Source organism: Megascapheus bottae, chromosome 6 (genome assembly GCF_031878675.1).
Source record: "Megascapheus bottae isolate mThoBot1 chromosome 6, mThoBot2.hap1, whole genome shotgun sequence".
Taxonomy (NCBI): Eukaryota; Metazoa; Chordata; class Mammalia; order Rodentia; family Geomyidae; genus Megascapheus; species Megascapheus bottae.
Window position 1 is genome coordinate 33,506,655 of NC_143514.1, and position 22,468 is coordinate 33,529,122.

The following is a 22,468-nucleotide window of genomic DNA, read 5'->3' on the forward strand; positions in this document are numbered from 1 at the left end:
TAATGCACCATCTATCTGGCAAATATCATGTAACCCTTCTATTAATTACAATAAAAAAAACCCAAAAACTAAGATTGCGGGGCTGGGAATGTGTCCTAGTGGTAGAATGCTTGCCTAGCATACATGAAGACCCTGGTTTGATTCCTTGGTACCACATACACAGAAAAAGCCAGAAGTGATGTTATGGCTCAAGTGGTAGAGCTCTAGCCTTGAGAAAGCTCAAGGAGGGTGTTCAGGCCCTGAGTCTAAGCCCCAGAACTGGCAACAAAACAAAGCAAAACAAACAAACAAAAAAACTAAGATTACTTTGAGAGATTTACAACCTAAGATTCAAGATTGTAGCAATATTGTAATTTTTTTTGTAATAGTTATAATACTTTGTTATAGTTGTGCAAATCATTGCCATTGAGTCGTCTATTATTTCTCACCACATGTGAATTTACAATTATCATAAAAATCAGAAGCTAAAAGTATCCAGGCACCAGTGGCTCATACCTGTAATCCTAACTACTCAAGAGGCTGAAATATGATGATGAAGGGATCATGCCAGCCCAGGTTGGCAAATCTGAGAGACTGTTAACTCCAATTTGCCACAAAAAAAGTTGGAAGTGGAGATGTGACCTTGATCAAGAGCCAAGCAAGTGCTTGAGGCCCTGAGTTCCAGCCCTAGTACCAGCACAGATAAAAGAAAAAGTTAACAATAAGTCAATTACTGTACAATACCTTGTTGTTTTTAACACAGCAACAAGATTGGAGTATGCTGAGTAAAGACTGGAAATGATGTGGGATTTAATTCTTGGTATGAAAGACTGGAAAAATTTTTTGCACTCCGTAGATGGAAGACACAGTGCTTTGCTCTTTACTTCGGTGGATAACGCAGAAGTCTTATATACTTTTCTCATTTGTGCTCAGCTCAGTTCACACACATCTTTATGTTCCTTTTCTCCACAGGTCTGTGTTTCTAAGTGCCCAGAAAGATTTTTAACTTATATTGAAATGCAACTTTTGTACAAAACAGACAAAAGTTACTGGGAATACTACCGTCAGTTCTGTAAGCCCAATGCTCAGCCTGCCAAGGTAGGTGTGGTTAAGCTTACAACTGGGAACAAATTTAACTTTTTTTTTTCCAAGTGTAGTAAGTGTAATGGTAATATGACCCATTTGTTACTGGACAAGTTCCTAAATCTAGGAAATGATTATTAAAGGCCTTGTTCCATTAAAATAAAATGTATATATGAAATCACAAAAATGCACACCGTTCATAGCATATCATTATATAAACTTGCTGTATTATGAAAAACTGTTAAATCTGATAAATTAGCTTCTACAAGTTCTATACATGTTTTGTTTTGTTCTTCTGTTTTCAGGCAAGAACTAGGATTTAATGCCATTTATGGTCACTATTTCACTAATGCAGAAACTTAGTAACAAGGAGTTTACTTCAAAGTCCATTTTGATAATGACCCATTGCAACGAGAAAAGGATGGAGATTTAAAAAGGATTTCTAAAGCTTTGTGGTGATGTCATATTAATTGTTGTTAGGCTAGAGAAGATGCTGGTTTTTCCTCAGAACAGTGAAGGGTTAGAAACTCAGACTGTCTCTAAGACAAAGGCACTCGCACTTTCTCAAGTGTTACTTGGCTTCAGGGAATCTGATTTTATTATTTGATCCAATTTGAACAAATGAAAGAGTTTTACAAAGAAGAAATGGTGTGTGGCAGTCTTAAAATGAGTAGTAGTGAGGAAATTATTCAGAATAATTAGATTGATGGACTTCAAATTTTAAAGAACACAAATTGTATATTGAGCATGAAAGTAATTATCATATAATCATGTACATGCTAACACATTCTTCCTGGTATTTCAGTCTCTCACAGATGTCTTAATGGATGGTGACTGTCCAACAGCAGTGTTTCCAAGCAGACCTTGTAAGTGATGATGAATTTTACTACAAAATTGCCAGACACCAGTCATTCATTCCTGTAATTCTACATACCCTGGAGGCTGAGATCTAAAGATTAAGGTTTGGGGCCAGATCGTTCTGAAAAATCTTGAAGACTCAATTCCAGTAATCCAGCTAAAAGGAAGAAGTGCAGGCATGGCTCAAGTGGTAGTGCACTTGCAATGAGAAAAAAGCTGAGGGAGAAGATAAGGGCCTGAGTTCACCCGGGGTTTAAGCACAAGGAAAGGAAGAATGAAGAAAAGAAAGAAAGAGGGAGGGAGGGAGATAGGGAGGGGGAGAGAGCGAGAGAGAGAGAGAGGAAAAAGAAAGAAAGAAAGAAAGAAAGAAAGAAAGAAAGAAAGAAAGAAAGAAAGAAAGAAAGAAAGGAGGGAGGGAGGAAGGGAAGGAAGGAAGGAAAGGAAGGAAGGAAGAGAGAGAGAGAGAGAGAGAGAGAGAGAGAGAGAGAGAGAGAGAGAGAGGAAAGAAAGAAAGAAAGAAAGAAAGAAAGAAAGAAAGAAAGAAAGAAAGAAAGAAAGAAAAGGAAAGGAAAGGAAAGGAAAGGAAAGGAAAAACAGAATCTACAATATTACCAAGTTGAATTAAGTCTTGTATGTCACAGTAGATGGTCTGGGGCTGTGAATGGTCCTATTGCTGCCCTTAGGTCATAAATTAGGAGGAACGTGATTGTAAAGCCCATTCCCTCTCTCCAGCCAGGATTATTTCCACCCAAGTACGGTGAGATATATGTGGGCTTTTGTTTCATAAACAGGTTTGAAATGTTGCATCATATTGTGGTCTTATTTACTGTCCGTTCCAGCCCAAGAGGCATCAAAAAACAATCAAGTCAAAGAGCCAAAAACCAATATTTTTTGGGAAAATGTACATGCCCAGCAAGGAGTTAACTATAAATAACAGGAAGTTTAAGAACAGAGGGCATAGTGGAAGAGGTAGAAGAGTGATATTTGTCCTTGTCCTTTACATTCACAGTTCTCCACCGATGTTTCCCTGACTTCTCCACCAGAAATGGCACGTTGACAGTAGGGAGCAAGATACTGTTCGAAGATGGATATGGAAAGACAAGAAATGCTATAGAACTCAAAGAGGCTGCGAAGTACACTGGTTTCCATGTCTATCTTCAGTTTCAATGCATGCTACTATTGAACTCAATAGGAAAGCTTTCCCAAGGCTGCGGGTTATGGGAAAGGAATTGTGTGTCACAGTGAAATGTACACCTCGCTCTAGATAGGGGAAATTTGGTAGATATTCATGAAGAAAAGCACATGAAGAGGAGAAATCAGAATGAATTAGAAAGAACAATCAAAATAATGAAAGCTTTCATTATCAGTAGGAAAAAATGTACTATGAAGATGTGATTATGCCTAGAAAAGTCCTATGTATGAACGATAAAGCAGTAATTTTTTCTAGGTTTTTGTTGTCTGTACATACATATTACTGTACGTTATGGAGCAGTATCTCCCCTTTCAGTGCTCATTTTCATATGTGCAGTCATAAACATACAAAATGACTCACTTGTTGAATTGGAAATTTAAACTAGAAATTTTATTTAAATCTATTTTTTTCTTTTTCTTAACAAATGTAATCAGGTAATAGATTACAACTCATGCATATAATATCAATATGGATGAATTTCAGGCATGTAAAAATCTGCAAAATAAATCATAAAATAGTATGGTCTCATTAATATAAAATGAAAAGGAAGCAAAACTAAATCAAATTGGCCAATGGTGTGTTTTTTTAAAAAAAGTAATAAACAGTTATTTCCATGGTGTGGATGATGGGTCTTTTGGGAGAGAGATGACTATTTGGGAGATATGAGGCAAGGCCTGCCAATTCTAGGCTTGTATGAGTGGACTCAACTTGATAATTCAAGTAGGATGCCAATAGCTGGAACACTTCTTGGTATGTGTCCCATTCTGCCTTATAGCTATGGAGATGTCATCAGAGCAGAAAGGAGGATTGAAGTCTTATGGTTTCCCAACTGTCTGCATTTCATAAATTAAAAGTGGATCTTCACTTTTAATTTTGCTTTTCACATTGGGGTTTCAACAATGAGTATATGCAGCATATGATGGAAAAGTTTTATTTATTGTTTCTGAAAGCCAGATTCTCTGGTTGTACAGCTCTGGCTGTCTTTGTGAAGTTTGTCTGCTATTGCAGGCTCTTCCACCTTTGACGGCTTACTGAAATGACATTTGATATACTGTTGTATCTAGAAAAGGGACACTATTACTAGATGGTATCTATAAACATGTTTTAAATAGCAACTTGGAAAATCCATTTTATCCTAAGATCATCTCTTTTTGAATGTGACTGAAAATAATTAATTTTTCTTCTTTGAATTCAGTGGCATCAATAAAATCCTTGATGCAAGGACAGTTGGAATGAAAGTGTTTGAAGACTATGCAACTACTTGGTATTGGATTCTCATGTAAGTGAAAACACATCATGTTTCTTCTCCAGCACTCTTCTGATTTTTACCTTTGTAGAACATTTCAGGTTCTTTATTCTTATTCTTATTTCAGGGTAAAAAGTTGATTTAGTACCATTTTCTTTTTCAGATAGGATAGGGATTGAGCAAAGATATTTGAAAATATGCCTGGAATTAACAAAATGTTGTAAGAAACAGCTCCCTATGGCTTCCACCTATAATCCTAGATACTCAGGAGGTTGAGATCTGAAGATTATGGTTCAAAGCCAACCTGGGCAGGAAATCCCATGAGACTCTTAATTCCAATTAACTACCAAATAAAGCATAAAGTGGGGCTGTGATTCAAGGGATACAGCACTAGCCTTGAGCAAAAGAGGATCAGGGACAGTAACCAAGCCCTGATTTCAAGCCTCAGGACTGGCATAACAAATTATGAGTGCAAATTTTAATTTTATATATTAAATTACTAATAAAAATGCTCACCCAGCCAGAAAATAGTGGTTTATGCCTGTAATCCTAGCTGCTCAGGAAGCTGAGAGGTAAGGAAATGGTTTGAAGCCTGTTAGGGCAAGAAAATCCTTGAGACTTATATCTCTAGTGAATCACCAAAAACAAGAAAACAAAGAAAAACTCAACACAAATGGAGCTGTGGCTCGTAAGAGTAAAAGAAGCTCAGGGATGGTGCCCTGGCACTGAGTTCAAGCTATCCTTCTTATAAACTGTCAAGCTTTATGCCACTATCCAGCCCTGGGTCATGTTTATTTTCCTGACTTGTAGTCTTTAGAACATTACAAAATGTAAGATTGAGGAACAGGTTTGAAATCGCTCCTTAGATTCCACATATTGAACTGAATAGAGCTTCATGAAGTTAAAACTTTGTATTATATATGAAATACTAGCACATTTTAGAGCTGTAAAACTAAATTGTTTTATAAGTTTATTCATTTTAATCCTTTGTCTTTAGAACTGCAACCATTATGTTTAGTGTGTTAGGATATATATGCTATATCATAGTCTATATCTATACTTACTTGTATCTAATAGGAATGCGCTTAGCTCACTTAGATATATAAATATATATCTGTAGGATATATCTGCTATATATTATGATATATACTATATTTTTATATTTCACTGTGGTCTATACTTTGTTTTTATATTTAAGTAGTTGTACTTTTCAATATTTATTTAACCATGTGTGTTTTCTCATGGACTTTCCACACCATCACACTCAGACACACATTGAAACCCCCTTTGCAAACTACTCAAGCCACCAGAAAGTGGAGTCTTAGCTTCTCTCTTTTATAAATGTAGAGCTAAAGTACTAATAATATGGGACATAGTACCTAAGATAAAATTTCAGTGCAAAAATATGAAACAAAAACATCTGTCCTTTCCCATTCCAATCTTTTAAAATATTTCCCTTGGGTTATATCAAAGAATAATTCTCCAAACACATTGACTATTTAAGCATTAAAGATTCTATGACTTAATAGGGAATGAATTTTGGAAATTAAAAGCATTGACTATAAGACTGAGAAGACTGACACTATGCTGTCTTCTACCTAGTGACAAAAACAAGGGAATTGATTTAAGATAGCATGTGAAAAGGAGTAGGTGACTCATACTGTTATTTACTTGGAGATTGGATGAAAGTCATCTTGGGGGACCAGTAGTTTAGCCTAGCGGTAGTGCTTGCCAACACGCACAAAGACCAGGGTTCGATTCCCCAGTACCACATACACAGACAAAAAGCCAGAAGTGGTGTTGTGGCTCCAGTGGTAGAGCTCTAGTCATGAGAAAACCTAAGGATAATGCTCAGGCCCTGGGTTCAAGCCCCAGGACTGGCAAAAAAAGTCATGTTGGGCAAAAGTTTCACAAGACCCTGTATCAACCAATAAAAATCTAAGTGTGGCAGTATATGCCTGTCATTTCAGCTAAATGGGAAGTGTTAATATGAGGATCACAGTTCAGGCTGGCTGGGAAAAAAATGTGAGACCATATTCCAAACATTAATTAAAAGATGTATCTATCAAGTGTATCTAACAATTGTGGACCCCTGAATTCAAACTCTAGTACCACCAAAAAAAAAATGAAAAGAAGGTAAAACTTGAGAAACCATTGCTTGGTTCTGTCTGCTGCTGTGATTGGAAGCTTGTATGTAGCCCTGGATAGGTCACCAAGGTAACCAAGTTTCCAAACTTAATTAGATCTTTCTGAGTAAATAGTATCAGCAGAGACCCCATTGTGACTGTAACCTGGACATACTGAGGTAAGAGTGAGAGGGGTGAGAGGTGGGGTGAAGTGTTTCATTAGTAGCTAGTCCAACTCCAGAGAGAAATTAAAACAGACAAACAATGATTATGCTATCAAATTTTTGAAGAATCATATGGCCCCCCAAACTCAGAAACCCTGCAGTATGCCCCAATACTAGCCCTCAGATAGTGGGGACACGAGGAGATGTCTAATATTACAAAAACTATTCAAGGTAAGTAAGGAATAGTGTTGAGGACTACACAATCATGACTCCCTCAGGGAACTCTGATCAGTCATCTTTCTTGGCTCTCTGCTTTGAGTCTATAACATCCAGGTATTTATGGAGTCACCAGGTAGAGCAAACCACACTGATTCATCATGGATATATTTTCTAATTTATTAACCCAGGAGGAAGATGTGAAGGGCAAGAAAAATACGACAAATGAGGCAAGTAGGCCAAAATCATAGGTTCAAGGAATAACATTTTCTGAACAGTGAGTGATACTCTGTTAGGTTTAATTAAGCATCAAAGATATCGCCCAAATAAAATCCCCAAGCAACCTATGCTTTAATGTGAAAATCTCCTTTAATTTTGTGTGTTCCTATAGACAGGTAAAATAAAATATAAGAATCGTTTTGAATAAGAGAAACTTTGCCTGGATACTTGTACAATGTTGTCTTTAGCATACTTGACTCCTGGGTTTCTTTTATCTTTTCCTCCCCAGTGGCCTGACTATCTCCATGGTCCTTAGCTGGTTATTTTTGATGCTTCTGAGGTACACAGCTGGCTTTCTCTTCTGGTTCTTCATGTTAGGTGTGCTTGGAATTCTAGGATATGGTAAGCATCATTCATGTCTCTGAAAATTGCCAAGTATCAGAATAAACATTTTAATTGCTATTATCAATTTTCTGAAAACATTTATTTGCCTTAGATTTGATTATAACTCCCCAAAATAATCACTAATTTTTGAAAAAAATTAATTTTACATGTTATCTCTTTTTAAATAATTTTCTTCATTATTTTAAGAAATAAATATTCTCATCTTTTCCTTACTAGCTCAAGAAAAATAAGATAGAGGTAAAAGAAAATCTCTTTCAGATCAACTAAAAAAATCATTTCAGACAATTCCTTTTATTCTCTATTTTTTTCTTTAATTAGAGACATACAATAGTGTGATCTATTTTTTTTAATTTAGTTGGCACTTATAATCCACATACTGTCATTCTCTTTTAATAATTGATGCATTATAATGAATTTTCACTCCCTAGAAATGAGTATTTTGAATTACACTCAATTGGATAGAGAGATCAGTGTTGAAATTTTAACCATAAACTCATGCTCTAGAGCTGTTTAGGTCAAGTAAAATGTGAACATTAAATTAAGGAATAAAAATGTCTTTCAGGGCTGAGAGTTTGGCCTAGTGGTAGAGTGCTTGCCTGGCATGCACAAAGACCCAGGTTCCACATATACAGATAAAGGTGGAAGTAGCGCTGTGACTCAAATGATAGAGCTCTAGCCTTGAGAAAGCCCAAGAACAGTGGTCAGGCCCTGAGTTCAAGCCCAGGATTGGCCAAAATAGTGTCTTCCATCTGATGGTATGCCATTTATTTATTTATTTATTTATTTATTTATTTATTTATTTAGTCAGTTATGAGACTTGAACTCTGGGCCTGAGTGCTGCCCCTGAAATGTTCAGTTCAAGGGCAGTGGTCTACCACTTGAGCCAATTCCAGTTTACTGGTAGTTAATTGAAAATAAGTGTGTCACACATTTTCATGTCTGGGCTGGCTTTGAACCATGATCCTCAGATCTTAGCCTCTTGAGTAGCCATCAGTGCCCAGCTTGTTATGCCATTTATGTCAGCTTCCTTCTAGCCTCCTAAAAATTGTATGGGACAATACAGGGGTGTTTAAAAGGCTTCTTGGTGAAAGAATAATTTCTCCTAGAACACCATTTGTGTTGACAGAACAATTTTATGGTAGTCAACATCAAACAAAACAATCTCCTATTTCTGTCTTTCAGAGAAAAGCCTTGTATATATTAGGTCTTGTATATATTAGTTTATTTGGAACTCCATTATACTTAACTAGATTACTAGAAAAATTATTGATTATAAGATCAGCTTTCTTGCCTATAACATCACCAGAATAATGCGTTCTCCATCTTAGAAGACTGAAAAGATTAATTAGGACAGTGAATATGGGGCTTTCAGAATAGTTGCTAAAATACAAAAAATTATCTATATTTATTGGGTTCTTGTAATTCTCCTTGTTGTCCTCAAGGAGTTTCTGGTAAATAGTTCAGGTCTTTGGTATTTTTCATCTGTCCTTTTTAAAACTGCCTATGATTTTTGCATGTTTGTTTGTTTGTTTTCTGAGCACTGGTAGGTAGAGCTCAGAGGCATGTAAGAACTGTCACCCCCTAAACAGAAATTCCACAGAAAGCTTTATGAAGTCTTATGTTTATGTTCCTACTTGGAATTCAAACTAACTCGAGTTCTTTGCCAATTGAGAGTCTAGACTTGTTATTCAATCACTTTAATTGTTATAAGAAGGAAAGAACAATGAAGTCTTCTATTGACTTTACTCCTTATCCTAAGAAACAACAGAAATTCGAAGCTGGCTATAGTGTAACTTTGACAATGACACTGGGAAAAAGATGGTCAATATATAAACAAACCACACAATCAATTTCAGTTTCCCACTGACTCCCTAGGCAGTGCTAACCCAGCAATTAATGATGTAGAAATTAAGCTTGGAGCTATTCATGGCAAGGAAATGTCCAATTAGGTTGGGAACTGTAAGTAAATAAAATTGAGGGCCAGGAGTTTGGCCTTGTGGTAGAGTGCTTGCCTAGCATGCACGAAGACCTGGGTTCGATTTCTCAGTACCACATACATAGAAAAAAGCTGGAAGTGGTGCTGAGGCTCAAGTGATAGAGTTCTAGCCTTGAGAAAGTCCAAGGACAGTGCTCAGGCCCTGATCTCAAGCCCAGGACTGGCAAAAAAAAATAAAAAATAAAAAAAAATGAAATTGAATGTGACTGACCTCTGCTACTATCTGAGACAGTTGATTTTCTTACTTATCATGGGAAAACAACCATTTTCTACTGACAGTAGCTTATTTAGTAGGGAATAAAAGAATGTGACAATTTCCACTAAGGAGAACAAGTTAACAATTTTCATTGAGGAGAACAAGGTACATGGAAAGGTTCATGACTCTGATTAGTATGGAGATTTTGAGTTTGAAAAAGGAATAATCCCAGTTGTATGACATATATGTATACATATTAGACATATATAAATATAGATACATAAAGAGTTTATACAGCAAATAAAGTGGTATTGAGGATACAATATAGTATGAGGAGTTTAAAAAAGGCAGCATTGCTTGTTTCCCAGGGCTTGACGTATGGTTTGCTAGTGTTATACCGTTGAGTGTAGCTCTGCGCTGGCTCCTGGCTGTAGAGTATGCCCTTTGAGAAGATTCTTTTCTAAGAAGAAATTTGAGGTGGCAACAGAGTTAGTCAGTGGAGATAAGGGAAAAGTCTCAGACAGTGAATCCAGTCAAAGCAATTGTTTCAAGTAAGAGTGAGTTGAAGAAATAGTGATGAGGCTGGGTGGGTGGCTGGATGGAGTAAAGGAAACAAGAGGAGATAAGCATAGATCATATGGAGGTAGAGCCTTACAGGTTATTATGAGGCATTTTCTCTGAATGGAATGGGAAGGGATTGCAAGGCTTTGAATGATAGGATGATTATTGTGGACTGCATGGTGGTGAGAGAGTCGAAACAAAGACTGGTGAAGTGGTATTCCATGTACCAAATGAAGGAAGCTCAGAAAGAGGAAGTGGCAATGAGGATAGGCCCACATGTTGTGACTGTAAAAGCAATTGTATCCTAATGGATTAAATGTAGCTGTGAGTGAAAGAAAGAAGAGAAAAGGAGTCCACACAAAAGCGGGATGCATGACAGATAGTGGGTACAAAAAATGAGCAAAGCAAACTTTGTCTTCTATGAAGTGACAGTCGAATCAGATTGTTGTTAAAATGTACATAACTAGGGCCGGTCACCAATGGTTCACACTGGTAGTGCTACACTGGAAGCTGAGATCTGACTTACCACAGTTCCAAGTCAGACTAAGCAGGGAAGTCCATGAGATTCTTATCTCCAATTAACCATCAAAAAGCTGGAAGCAAAGGTGTGGTTCAAGTGGTAGAATGTTAGCCTTGAGTAAAAAAAAAAAAAATCAGGAACAGCACTCAGGCCCTGAGTTCAAGCTCTAGAACTGGCACCCATACTTAAAAAAACAGTACATAAAATATCAAGCAATAGGGACCGGGAGTTTGGCCTAGTGGTATAGTGCTTGCCTAGCATGCACGAAGGCCTGGGTTCGATTCCTCGGTACCACATACATAGAAAAAAGCCAGAGTGGTGCTGAGGCTCAAGTGGTAGAACTCTAGCTTTGAGAAAGTCCAAGGACAGTGCTCAGGCCCTGAGCTCAAGCCCAGGACTGGCAAAAAAAAAAGTATCAAGCAGTAACAGGAATTAAACTATTGTTGAATGCTGAAAGGGCTTTATACTTCCTTGTAAGATATTCAATTTAATCTTTATTATTAAGCATGCAACAAAATTTCAAATACCATTATAAAAGTAGAGTAGTGGCTCCAAACTAAAGGAGTAAAATAGCATGTAAGTAAACAGAAACAGATACATTTTTAAAAGTATTGGAAAAAAGTGGAAGAAAAAGGCATAAACATAAAACAGGAAAAAAAACTAAGGTATTCATGAATAAATCAGTAAATTAAATATAAATGAATTATACTTAAAACATAGAAATTGTCAGATTGGAGCTTTATGTTATTACAAAAGTTACATAAAACATACAATATTTGGAAGTGATAGAGTTTAATGAATAAACAGTGGCAATATTCATTAAATAAAAGAGAGCTGTAAAAGCTGTATAACATCAGACAAAAACCTTAAAATAAAACTTTTTAGGAGTAGAAAGTGTCACATTTAGACTATCAGATCCAAATAAAATATTCACTGTGTAATTTTAAATCCTACTTTGCAGAAATGACTATACTGACTGGTTTCCTTTGGGTACAGATGATAAATACATTGCTTTTCTTTTCTTTTCTTTTCAAGGAATATGGTATTGTTATCGTGAATATAAAAGACTTGAGGACAACCCAAATTCTTCATTAAGTGTTTATGACATCGGGTTTCAGATTAATATTAGCATGTATTTTCAACTGAAACAAACATGGTTCTCATTAAGTAAGTAGATTTAAAGGCTAAATTTTCCATTGTAATAATGAAAAATGTGTCTTTTATCAAAAATATCTTGACTGTGCAGCAAATGTTTTGATAAATGTTCCTATTACTAATGTAATTACAGCTAAGTATTTATAGACTATAGGAAATGAAAAAGTCATTGAAAAATGCTGATTGTTTATCTTGGGAAAATATTGTTCTACCAGGCTTTCCAGCCATTTACTTTCAACTTAAATTGGCTTGGTTGTGAATCATTAGTAGAAACATTAACCTGATTTGCAAAGAAACAGGTGTTTGGTTTTTCAAACTTTTTAAAAAAAGAAAAATCAGAAACAAGAAGATTTTTTTCACAGCAAGATATTTAAGCTATTTATTGTAGCAATTGTCAAAGAAACAAAACAACAACAACTAGAAATTGATCTGCTTACTGAAGTTCTTATTCACATTTCTGAATTAGTTAGGAGTAATATAAACAACTTTCAAAGCAAGATTACCTCAAAGACAACTTTAATTTTATGAATCTCCAGAATAGTTTTTTTATTATAGTATTCCTCATACTTTATAGAGTTTCATGGTCTTTAATCTAACAATTCATGTTCTTTAATGTAATCATCTCTAATTACTTGTTACTTTAAAAATTTATCTTTAGCTGGGCATTAGCGGTTCCTCTGTAATTCTAGCCTACTAAGTAGTAGGCTGCGTTCTGAAGATTGCAGTTTGAAGACAGACTGAGCAGGAAGGTCCATGAGATTCTTCTTATTATTCAATTATTCACACACACAAAAAAGCAAGTGAGAAGTTGGGTTGTGGCTTAAGTGGTAGAGTAATCTCCTTAAGTGTAAAATTGTAAAAGTGTAAAAGCCTCAGGACCTGCAGAAAAAGAAAAGAGAATGGGGAGGGAGGAAGGGAGGAAGAAAGAGAGAGAGAGAAAGAGAGGGAGGGGGGAGGGAGGGGGGAAGGAGAAAGGAAGAAGAAAGAGGGGCTGGGAGTTTGGCTTAATGGTAGAGTGCTTGCCTAGCATGCACGAAGACCCAGGGTTTGATTCCTCAGTACCACATGCATGGAAAAAGCCAGAAATGGTGCTGTGGCTCAAGTGGCAGTGTTAGCCTTAAGGAAAAAGCCCAAGGACAGTGCTCAGGCCCTGAGTTCAAGCCCCAGGACTGGCAAAAAAAAGAAAGAAAGAAAGAAAGAGAGGAAGGAAGGAAGGAAGGAAGGAAGGAAGGAAGGAAGGAAGGAAGGAAGGAAGGAAGGAAGGAGGGAGGGAGGGAGGGAGGGAGGGAGGGAGGGAGGGAGGGAGGGAGGGAGAGAAGGAAGGAAGGGAAATCTTGATACATGCAGTGATTCCTATTTATTTCATTTTCTTAAGTTTATTCAAATATAGCAATTTTAGCATATTAAACTTCACAAATTTCGATTTGAATTAGTTTTCGGGGAATAAATGACAAAAGCATACACAGTTTAAAAGATCTAAATGTAAGATGATGCCTCACTAGGCTTCTCCCACATATTTGAGTTAACTGAGGGCTACATATCTAGACAGAGTAACTGATGCATGAATAATACTATGTATCAGTAGTATGCCAGCAGGATGAAAGCAAGAATATTGTGGATGTTTACACAAAAGCAGAATTAAGTATTTAGCAAGGAGTCCCTGTGTGGCACTCCTTCATGTGGAAGGCTTTTCTGTCAAGTATCTTTTTTTTCCCCATGTTTGGGGTCTGTTATTAGTAGGATTTTATTTTCTTGACTTTAAAAGATCCTGACCTTTCCACCGAACATTTTTCAAATGAGGCTGTATCTTTAAAATTATTAAATAGACATTTAGTAAAGGTTTTTTTCAAAAAAAATTATTAAAATGAAGATGTTAGAGTCATAGAAATATAATTATTGGGACAATGTGCTTTCAAAGTAAAAAAAAAAAAAAACTAATTCAACTACAACCTGAAGAACACAAAAGGGAGTGGATATTACAAAACAGAGAACTGCCTCATAAACTAAAGACCAGAAAGCAGCCAGGCTTTCCCCTATTTCTAGAAAAGTCAAAAGAACACAAGATTTCCTCTATCCTTTATTTCTTATTATACATAATTCTACCTTTTAAGATGTACTTTCTTCACATAAAGTTGGTTCAGACACAGCTGTTCAAGTTTTTATAACTTCCAGTCCAAGAGTAAATCAGATTTCCTTAGTTTTGATATTCTGTCTATATTAAACATTTTATTGGCCAAATTGGTTTGGGTTCAAAAATGAATTCCATCGAAAGTGGATATGTTTGGATGGAATTCCAAAGTAAAAATATAGCAGCTAACATGCTGCCCTTTCAGTCCACGGGGATAACTAAGAGGCATAGGGCATAAGGAGAAAAGCTTAAAGGTTTCCTCTGTATGTGCTTTTTACCTTACTTATGTAACTGTAACCCCTCTGCACATCACCTTTACAGTAAAACTGAAGTTAAAAATGTCAAAAGCAGAGCTGCTTGAAGCAGCCCTTCCTTCCTTCCTCCTGCAACTATTTTTCAATTCCTACTAGACTCTAAAAAGTTATGTCATTACACTTACATAAATCCTATCTAGATGAGCTATTAGAACTCTAGCTATCAGACGTCGTCTGGATTCCTTAGCATTTCCTGGAGGTGTTGAAAATAAGTTTCTATGCTTAACCTTGTGATGTACTAGCACTGCTTTGATTATGCAGTGTCAGCCTTGATTGATTCTACACAGAAATAAAAGTTATGAAGCTGCGTCCTAACTATGAAATGTTGTTGTTGTGCTATTGCCTTATATTGCAGTCTGATATTTTCTTTTTCTATTCAAAGTGATAATAGTATGCATCCTTGAAGGGATGATCATCCTGCTGTTGATCTTCTTCAGGAAACGAATCCATGTTGCTATTATCCTGCTGAAGGAAGGGAGCAAGTAAGCCCCAGACAATGCATATAAAGCAGTTAAATAAAATGATCTGCACTACTTTCCCCTTAAGACATGTTAGGGATAGAGCACAGGGTCAATGCCCATAATCCCGTCTATACCAGAGACAGAGACAGGATAAAGGGAAAGTCAGCAAAAGTTTGCAAAATTCCATCTCAACAAATAAGTTGGATGTGATGGGTTCAGGCCTGTAAATCCAAAGTAAGTAGATGATATCTGAGGCTGGTCTTGGGAAAAACATGAGACCCTATTCAAAAGTTAAATCAAAAGAAAGGGCTGGGAGTGTGGTTCCAATGATAAGATGCCTGCCAATCAAGTGAATTCAAACTCACTGCTGAAAAATTGTTTCAAAAGGTATTTGTTAGTCAGGCACTGGTGGCTTACATCTTAACTATAGTGACTCAGGAGGCTGAGATCTGAGGGTAGTGGTTCAAAGCCCATCTGGACAGGAAAGTCCATGACACTCTTACGGTCAATTAACCACAGAAAGCAGGAGCTAGAGCTATGGCTCAAGTGGCAAAGTGCTAGCCTTATGCAAAAAGGTCAGAACAGCAAGCATGCCTATAGTTAAAGCCCCAGGACTGGCATACACACACAAAAAGACTTAAAACTATTTTCTGTTCAGGAAGATTTGTTGAAGTTCAGATGTTGCCACTTACTAGAAACATGAAACACCAATAAACCATTAGTATTCCCAAATCACAGTTATCAGTAGCATAAAATAGGATTGACTCTGTCTAGTTTCTGTATTAGCACTTTTGAGCTGTAAGAATGTATTGGAGGGGTGGGGGGAGAGAAAGGGGGACAAAAACGTGAGAAGGGGTATCAGTGTTCAAGAAGTAGGGTACCCACTATCTGATGAATGTAACTGTAACCCCTCTATACATTAACCTAGTAATAAAATAAAATAGAATTTATTGGAACAATAGCATCCATAAAATAAGTAACAATGTTCTGTATAAATGTCAGCTCTATTCTAGATTATAGTACTCCCATATTGAGTTATATCTTAATGTCAATAATTAAGATAATGTGCAGAGCTCCACATCATCATGGAGTTATAGAATCAGTTCTGTGCAATTACTCTTTTGTATGAGTGGCACATTTTTCTAACAGAACCATTGATTGTAGCAGCACGAGCGTATACATTTTTGTGTATAAAGCTCATAATTCTGGAATAGCAATATAAGAACAATTTTGATTTTTAACTTTTCATAAACTTCATGCTGGGAGACAATAGTACTTATGACTTCTAAGCTATTTTGAAAGGTCACCTGAGGATAACACAAACTCACTTTTAAATAGTGCTTGAGAGGAGCAAGGAAAATAGTCCCATAAAAAGAACAGATCATACTCCCCACTTAGAACGATGGAAACTAAGTTGTTAAGGACCAAGATCCAAATTATTTTTAATTGTCTTTCAGAGGTGTTTGCACAAAAATTGCCATGTTCTTAGCATAATGGTGCCACCTGAAGCCAGTGGTTTAAACAGTTAACAAGCTGTTTATTAAATTCTTTCTTTTCCCCACAACTGAAGCCCTATGATTAGCCATTGAAAGCTACATAGTTTCTAGTTTTATTTCTTAAATGACATGTTATTGCAGAGTTGACTGTAAGTGGCCCCACTTGCTATGGCTCTGTGTGTGTGTGTGTGTGTGTGTGTGTGTGTGTGTGTGTGTGGCCAGTATAGCTAGGTATAGCTATGACAGGTTGATAGTTTTCCCAGGTAAAATTAGAGCTAGAATAGATGGCTATAAGGCTGCATGGCCTAGTGGTAGAGTGCTTGCTTAACATGCATGAAGCCCTGGGTTCGATTTCTCGATGCCATATACACAGAAAAAGCCAGATGTGGTGCTGTGGCTCAAGTGGTAGAGCACCAGCCTTGAGAAAGCCCAAGAACAGTGCTCAGGCTCTGAGTTCAAGTCCCAGTATTTGCAAAAAAGAAGAATGCAAAGTATACTTAAGGATTCTCAGTTTCTCAGTAGTTCATGAACACTTAGTAGAGATAGAAGAAAATAGCACAGACAGATGAAATAATAAGTTGAAGATAACAAATCAGGAGAAATTCAGCTTATGTCAATACCTTTGCAGTGTTAGATCTCCATGATATTTTTCTATATCAAAGAATATTGGGTTTGATCCAACATTATACATGAAACAGTTATTTCAAAGAAGAAGATAAAAACAGCACATCTAGGCTGATTGTACAAACTGTCTCCTATGAGAAAACATCAAAGAAATGATTATCCTGGAGAAAATGGAAAGGATAAAGAGCTACTTGAGTGATTGTTATAAGAAGAAAGTGACAAAATAATTGTCTCTTCCATATAAACTAGTGGAGGAAAATCAAGAGTAGGCAGATAAGAACTTCCTAATTTGTTAAGACAATGGAATTAGTTGTGTTATGTAAAAGGAATTTCCCATCACTCAGTATCTTCAGAGGTCATTAAATTGCATAGGAAGCATATCTAAATTATGAGTGAGTTTCTACAGTGTAATAAATAATACTTGGGATCTTTAATTTTAAAAGCCCAGGAATTTAAACAATGGAAGAAATCTCTTGTTTATAATGTGTCAAAATTTTATGGAGAGAATTTACCAAAGAAAAGAGAATCAGAGGGCACGTTGGGCAGGTACACTGGAAGACTACTCCAACCTAATAAAAAGAAAATTGAAACCAGACAATAGATCAACTTACTTAAAAAAAAAACAAATGATAGTTGAAACCATTAATTTTTGTTAGAATGATCAGTGAAAAAAGAATCAGCAATCATTATTAATTAATAATTCTAAGACTTCTGCTTCTCATAGACAAATATTTAACTGAGAATGAACAGCACTTAAGTCTACCTTCATTTTGAATGGAAACCATTTGTTTTATTTCAGAGCCATTGGATATATCCCTAGTACATTAGTTTATCCAGTTGTAACTTTCCTTTTGCTCTCAATCTGCATTTCCTATTGGGCTGTGACAGCAATGTATCCTTTGATAATTGACTCTTAACACTTTTAAGCCACATTATTACTCAGTAGCTAGGAGTTTTGTTCTGTGTTTTCTTTCCTTGGGAAATGAAAATGAGAAAATAACTGGGTCATTTTTTCAAGCTTTAAAAAATATTTCAGTCAATGATGTTATTTTCCCTGAAAGAGATTATGTGATCTATTTGTTATATTTTTGTTTCAAATATGATACCTGGCAATAACTTAAGAAAACTCAACATGTTTAATGGATTTTTAGGGACCACTCAGTGGGACTAGCCCATATGACACCACTAGTTTTGATGGTTAGATGAATTATTAAAATATTAGAAGGATTTTTAAACTAATATATTCATCTACAAGTTTTGTCATCCACTGTTAGCAAGTTATGAGTGAATTGTTTATCCTTAATAGAATTCTTTCAGTTTCTTGTCAACTTCAGGTGTTCCTGTATACAAAGTTGTAGTTCCAGAGGGAAAATGCATACATGAAAATGAAACCTGTGACCCAGAGGTAAGTAAGAAAAACTTTCCTTGAGAAATTTTGATGTAGAATGATACTACATTTCAGTGGTATACACTGAAGTGAGGATAATGTGTTAACTAGCAACAAGCATTAGAAACAAGGATCAGGCGCATGGGGAAAGAAGAAATTAAACTATCCTTATTCACAGATAACATGATCCTATCCATGAACAACCCAATAAATTCCACTCCCAAACTCTTAGAACTAATAAACCACATTGGTAAAGTGGCAGGATACAAAATTCAACCTTCAAAAGTCAGTAGCCTTTCTGTACTCCAACAATAAACAAACAGAAAGAGAAATCAAGAAAATTATCCCATTTGCAATAGCTCCCAGAATAAAATGTTTGGGAATTAACCTAACCAAGGATGAAAAACATTTAATGAAAACTATAAAAAGCCTAAAGAAAGAAATTAAAGAGGACAGATGTCCCTTAGTTGATGAGTGGATCAACAAGATGTGGTATTTATACACAATGGAATTCTATGCTGCTGTCAGAAAGAATGACATCGCCCCATTTGTAAGGAAATGGAAAGACTTAGAAAAAAATCACATTAAGTGAAGTAAGCCAGACTCAAGGGAACATAAGCCCAATAGTCTCCCTCATTTGTCATAATCAGTAGAACCTTGGGCTCTCCTAGCAGAGATTTACAATAGAACAAAATCTAGAGACATAAGGCCAAACAGTATGACACTAAATGTAAAGACCTCTAGGATAAGGAAACAAAAGTCATATAATGAGTGATTGTTGTCCTTAATGTACTATGTTATCTCTCATCTCTTTTGCTATTCCTTGGTTATCTCATATTGTTACAATATTTCACCTTGTTATCTGATATAGTTCATATTTGCTTAATTGGTTATTTGAAATAAGAGAGGGAAGGAGGGAAATCAAGATGAGTGGGAGGGAGGGAGGGAGGAAAATGGGAAACAGGACATGAGAAAGGGTATCAATATTTGTGAAGTAATGCACCTTCTATCTGGTGAATATAATGTAACCCTTCTATTAATTAAAATAAAAAATTGAAAAAAATTTAAAAAAAAAATCAAAGAGGATACTAGGAAATGGAAAGACATCCCATGCTCATGGATAAGGAGAACCAACTCAGAAAATCCCAAAGACATTCTTTACTGAAATAGAAGGCGTAATCCCAAAGTTCATATGGAACAACAAAAGAGTTTGAAAAGCCAAAGCAATTCTAGGCAAAAAAAAAGCAATGCAGGTGGTATTACAACACCAGACTTCAAATTCTACTAAAGAGCCATAATAACAAAAATAGCTTGGTACTGGCACAAAAATAGACCAAAAGATCAATGGAAGAGAATAGAAGATCCAGAAATAAAACCACATATCTGTAGTCAACTTATATTTGACAAAGGAGCCAGAGATGTACAATGGAGAAACAAAGCCTTTTCAATTATTGGTGCTGTGAAAACTGGGCAACTACCTGCAGAAAACTAACAATTGACCCGGCCTCTTGCTATGCACAAACATTAACTCAAAATGGATCAAATACCTCAATAGAAGACCTGAAACTCTGGAACTGCTACATGAGAGAATAGGATAGATAGTGGAGCTCATAGGCACAGGCAAAAACTTCTTGAGCAGAGTCCCACAGTCACAACAGATTGGAGAGAGACTTGACAAACAGGACTACCTAAAAATAAAAAAAATTCTGCACAGACTAGAAAGATAGAGATAGCCAACCAACTGGGAAAAGATATTTACCACTAATACATCAGACAAATGTTTAATATCCAATATCTATCGGGAAATCAAGAAACTAATTCCCACCTCCCAAAGCCAACAAATCAATCACTAAATGGGCAAGGGAACTAAAGAGAGACCTATCAAAAGAAGAGGTTAAAAAAGGCAAAGAAACATATGAGAAAATTTTTTGTTCATCATCCACAAGAGTGATGACTCAAGGAGAAGGAAGATGGCGCTGAGACAATAGGGACGCTGCCTAGCTCTCTCTCACAAAAAGAGAGAACCAGGGAGTCCCACGAGCAAATTACCTTAAGAAATCCACAACAACAAACTCAAAAAGCAACGGAGAAGGACTCAAACCGGAAAAGAAATCCAGATAAAGCTCACATCCAACTTTCTCAAAGAATTCGGAACGCGAGGACCCCTCCCCCACCTCTCTCCACTCCAAGCAGAGAAAGCCACGAAAAGTGGCCACTGGCGGCGGGCACCGGCTCCAAGCCACGAAAAGCGGCGGCAGTGGAGGGCGCCGGGCCGGGAGCTCAACTGCTGCAGAAACCAGCACAGAACCGGGCCAGCGAACGGCAGAAGCAGCGGAACCCAGACGCGGAACCAGAACAGCAAGCAGTGGAACCCAGACTCAGAACACAGGCGGCGGCGGAGACCCGAGGGGAGTGAAAGACTCCCCACCACCGTGGAGCACCCGCAGATGGAACGCAGAGGCGTGAATAATACAGTGCATCCCCAAACACATAGGGAAAGCAGAGCGGGTGCCAAGCAATAGAACTTAACTCAGACCCCTCCACCCCGCCCTAGAAAGACTGGCGGGAGCAGGGGGGCAAGGAATTTAGAATCCTGTCCCTCACCTCAACAGCCCCCTCCCTCAGGCCATTGACTGGAGATTGACAGGTGGGCTACCTTAGACCCAGCACCCCACCAAGGGAGGCGGGGCACAACCCCCAGCCCTCTGACTGGAGACTGACAAGCGGGCAGACCCTAAGACCACCAGAGGAGGCGGACCTGTCCCAGCTCCCACCTGCCCACCAGGCTCCTCTCCCAGGCCACTGGATCTGGAGAGTGGAGGGCGCTGGGACCCTGCCTTACAACAGCTGGTAGGGGAATGCGGGAAAATAGGAGCCAGGATCTGCCCCCCCTCAATTTTTGAGCGGGGCATCCTCCAGCTGGGAATCCTGAGCAAGACAGCATCAAGGGGCCCCCCACAGCCACAGACTCTGACAAAGCAGTGGAAACACAGCAGGGATCTGAAGGGCCAACCAGCAGCCCAGCTCCCCTTCTGAGAATCAAAAAGGCACAGCTCCGCCCTTGGAGCCCACGTCCTCAGCTGGGCCCCACCCCTGGGAACAGAGGGGTCTCTTGCTGTCCTGCTGAGAGCCCCTGAAACTCAATCCCCAGACCCTTGGCTTGGGGCCGCCCCTGGAAGCAGCACAGGAAAACGTCTGCCAACCGCACTCAGACGGAAGCTCGCAGATCCATCCATGGTCCACTGTGAGACCACTGGTTGGGCTAAGAGCTAGTCATGCAGCAACACATAAGTTTTATTCTAATACTTTCCAAACTTTGTACTCAAATATGCTACCTACCTACCAACTTAGGTCAGTTATCCTTACGCTATACCTTTTCTTCATTACTACAATATTCTTACACTCCTACGTTAATCCTCTTGTACCTCCCCTGACCTTTCTCATTCTATTTTTCTATCTCTGGACCTCTGTTCGTCTTTCAACCCTTATACTGCATGGATCTACACTTGATGGCTGTTGAGCAATACTGTATATCTAGGTGTTTAATTATTCTCTAGGCTCAGAGGGACTTAAAGACAATAGAGATTGGATTGAGAGGCTTATTGTTTTGGGTATAAATTGCTTATCAGTGGATGTATTAGACTGTCTGTAACTGCACAATAAGAAAGAGTGGTAACACCAATCAAAACTTGTGAACATCTAGTGTCTGCCAGCAACAGAGGTCTAGGTTGGTTATATCTGAAAAACTATAATTGTGTTTAGTATTAATCTTGCTGCCATTTTCAAATGGGCAGAACAAGAAACTCAAGAAAAATGTCAAATCAAGAAACAACATCCCCCACCCAATGTAAAGAGACAATGGAACAGTCACCGGCAAACCTAGAGGAGAGTCTTCCAAGTGCTGTACAAATGCAATTGATAAACATCATTAATAAAAAATGTGAAAATATAAAGAAAGAGATAAGGGAGGAAGCCATAGCTGAACAAGAGCAAACCATAAACAAGGTGATAAGTGAAAAAGAAGAAGCCATAAAGGAGGCCATAATAAAGGTTTTTCAAAGAAAGATGGATGAATTCATAGAATCCACAAATAAAAAGGTGACCGAACTCCAGCAAATGTTCAAAGAAAATAAAGCTACTGA

General features: G+C 37.5%; 1 protein-coding gene across 1 annotated transcript in view; it reads left to right on the forward strand.

Moving 5' to 3' along the window:
- Positions 1 to 22,468, forward strand: part of Slc44a5 (solute carrier family 44 member 5) — a 283,278-nt gene that overhangs the window by 243,255 nt on the left and 17,555 nt on the right. Inside the window, exons 6-14 of the mRNA XM_090334599.1 lie at positions 952 to 1,077; positions 1,868 to 1,928; positions 2,930 to 3,053; positions 4,308 to 4,391; positions 7,373 to 7,485; positions 11,797 to 11,928; positions 14,741 to 14,840; positions 17,739 to 17,831; positions 18,257 to 18,344. Of these exons, the coding sequence (XP_090190725.1) occupies positions 952 to 1,077; positions 1,868 to 1,928; positions 2,930 to 3,053; positions 4,308 to 4,391; positions 7,373 to 7,485; positions 11,797 to 11,928; positions 14,741 to 14,840; positions 17,739 to 17,831; positions 18,257 to 18,344 (921 nt within the window). The remainder of the gene's footprint in view (positions 1 to 951; positions 1,078 to 1,867; positions 1,929 to 2,929; positions 3,054 to 4,307; positions 4,392 to 7,372; positions 7,486 to 11,796; positions 11,929 to 14,740; positions 14,841 to 17,738; positions 17,832 to 18,256; positions 18,345 to 22,468) is intronic.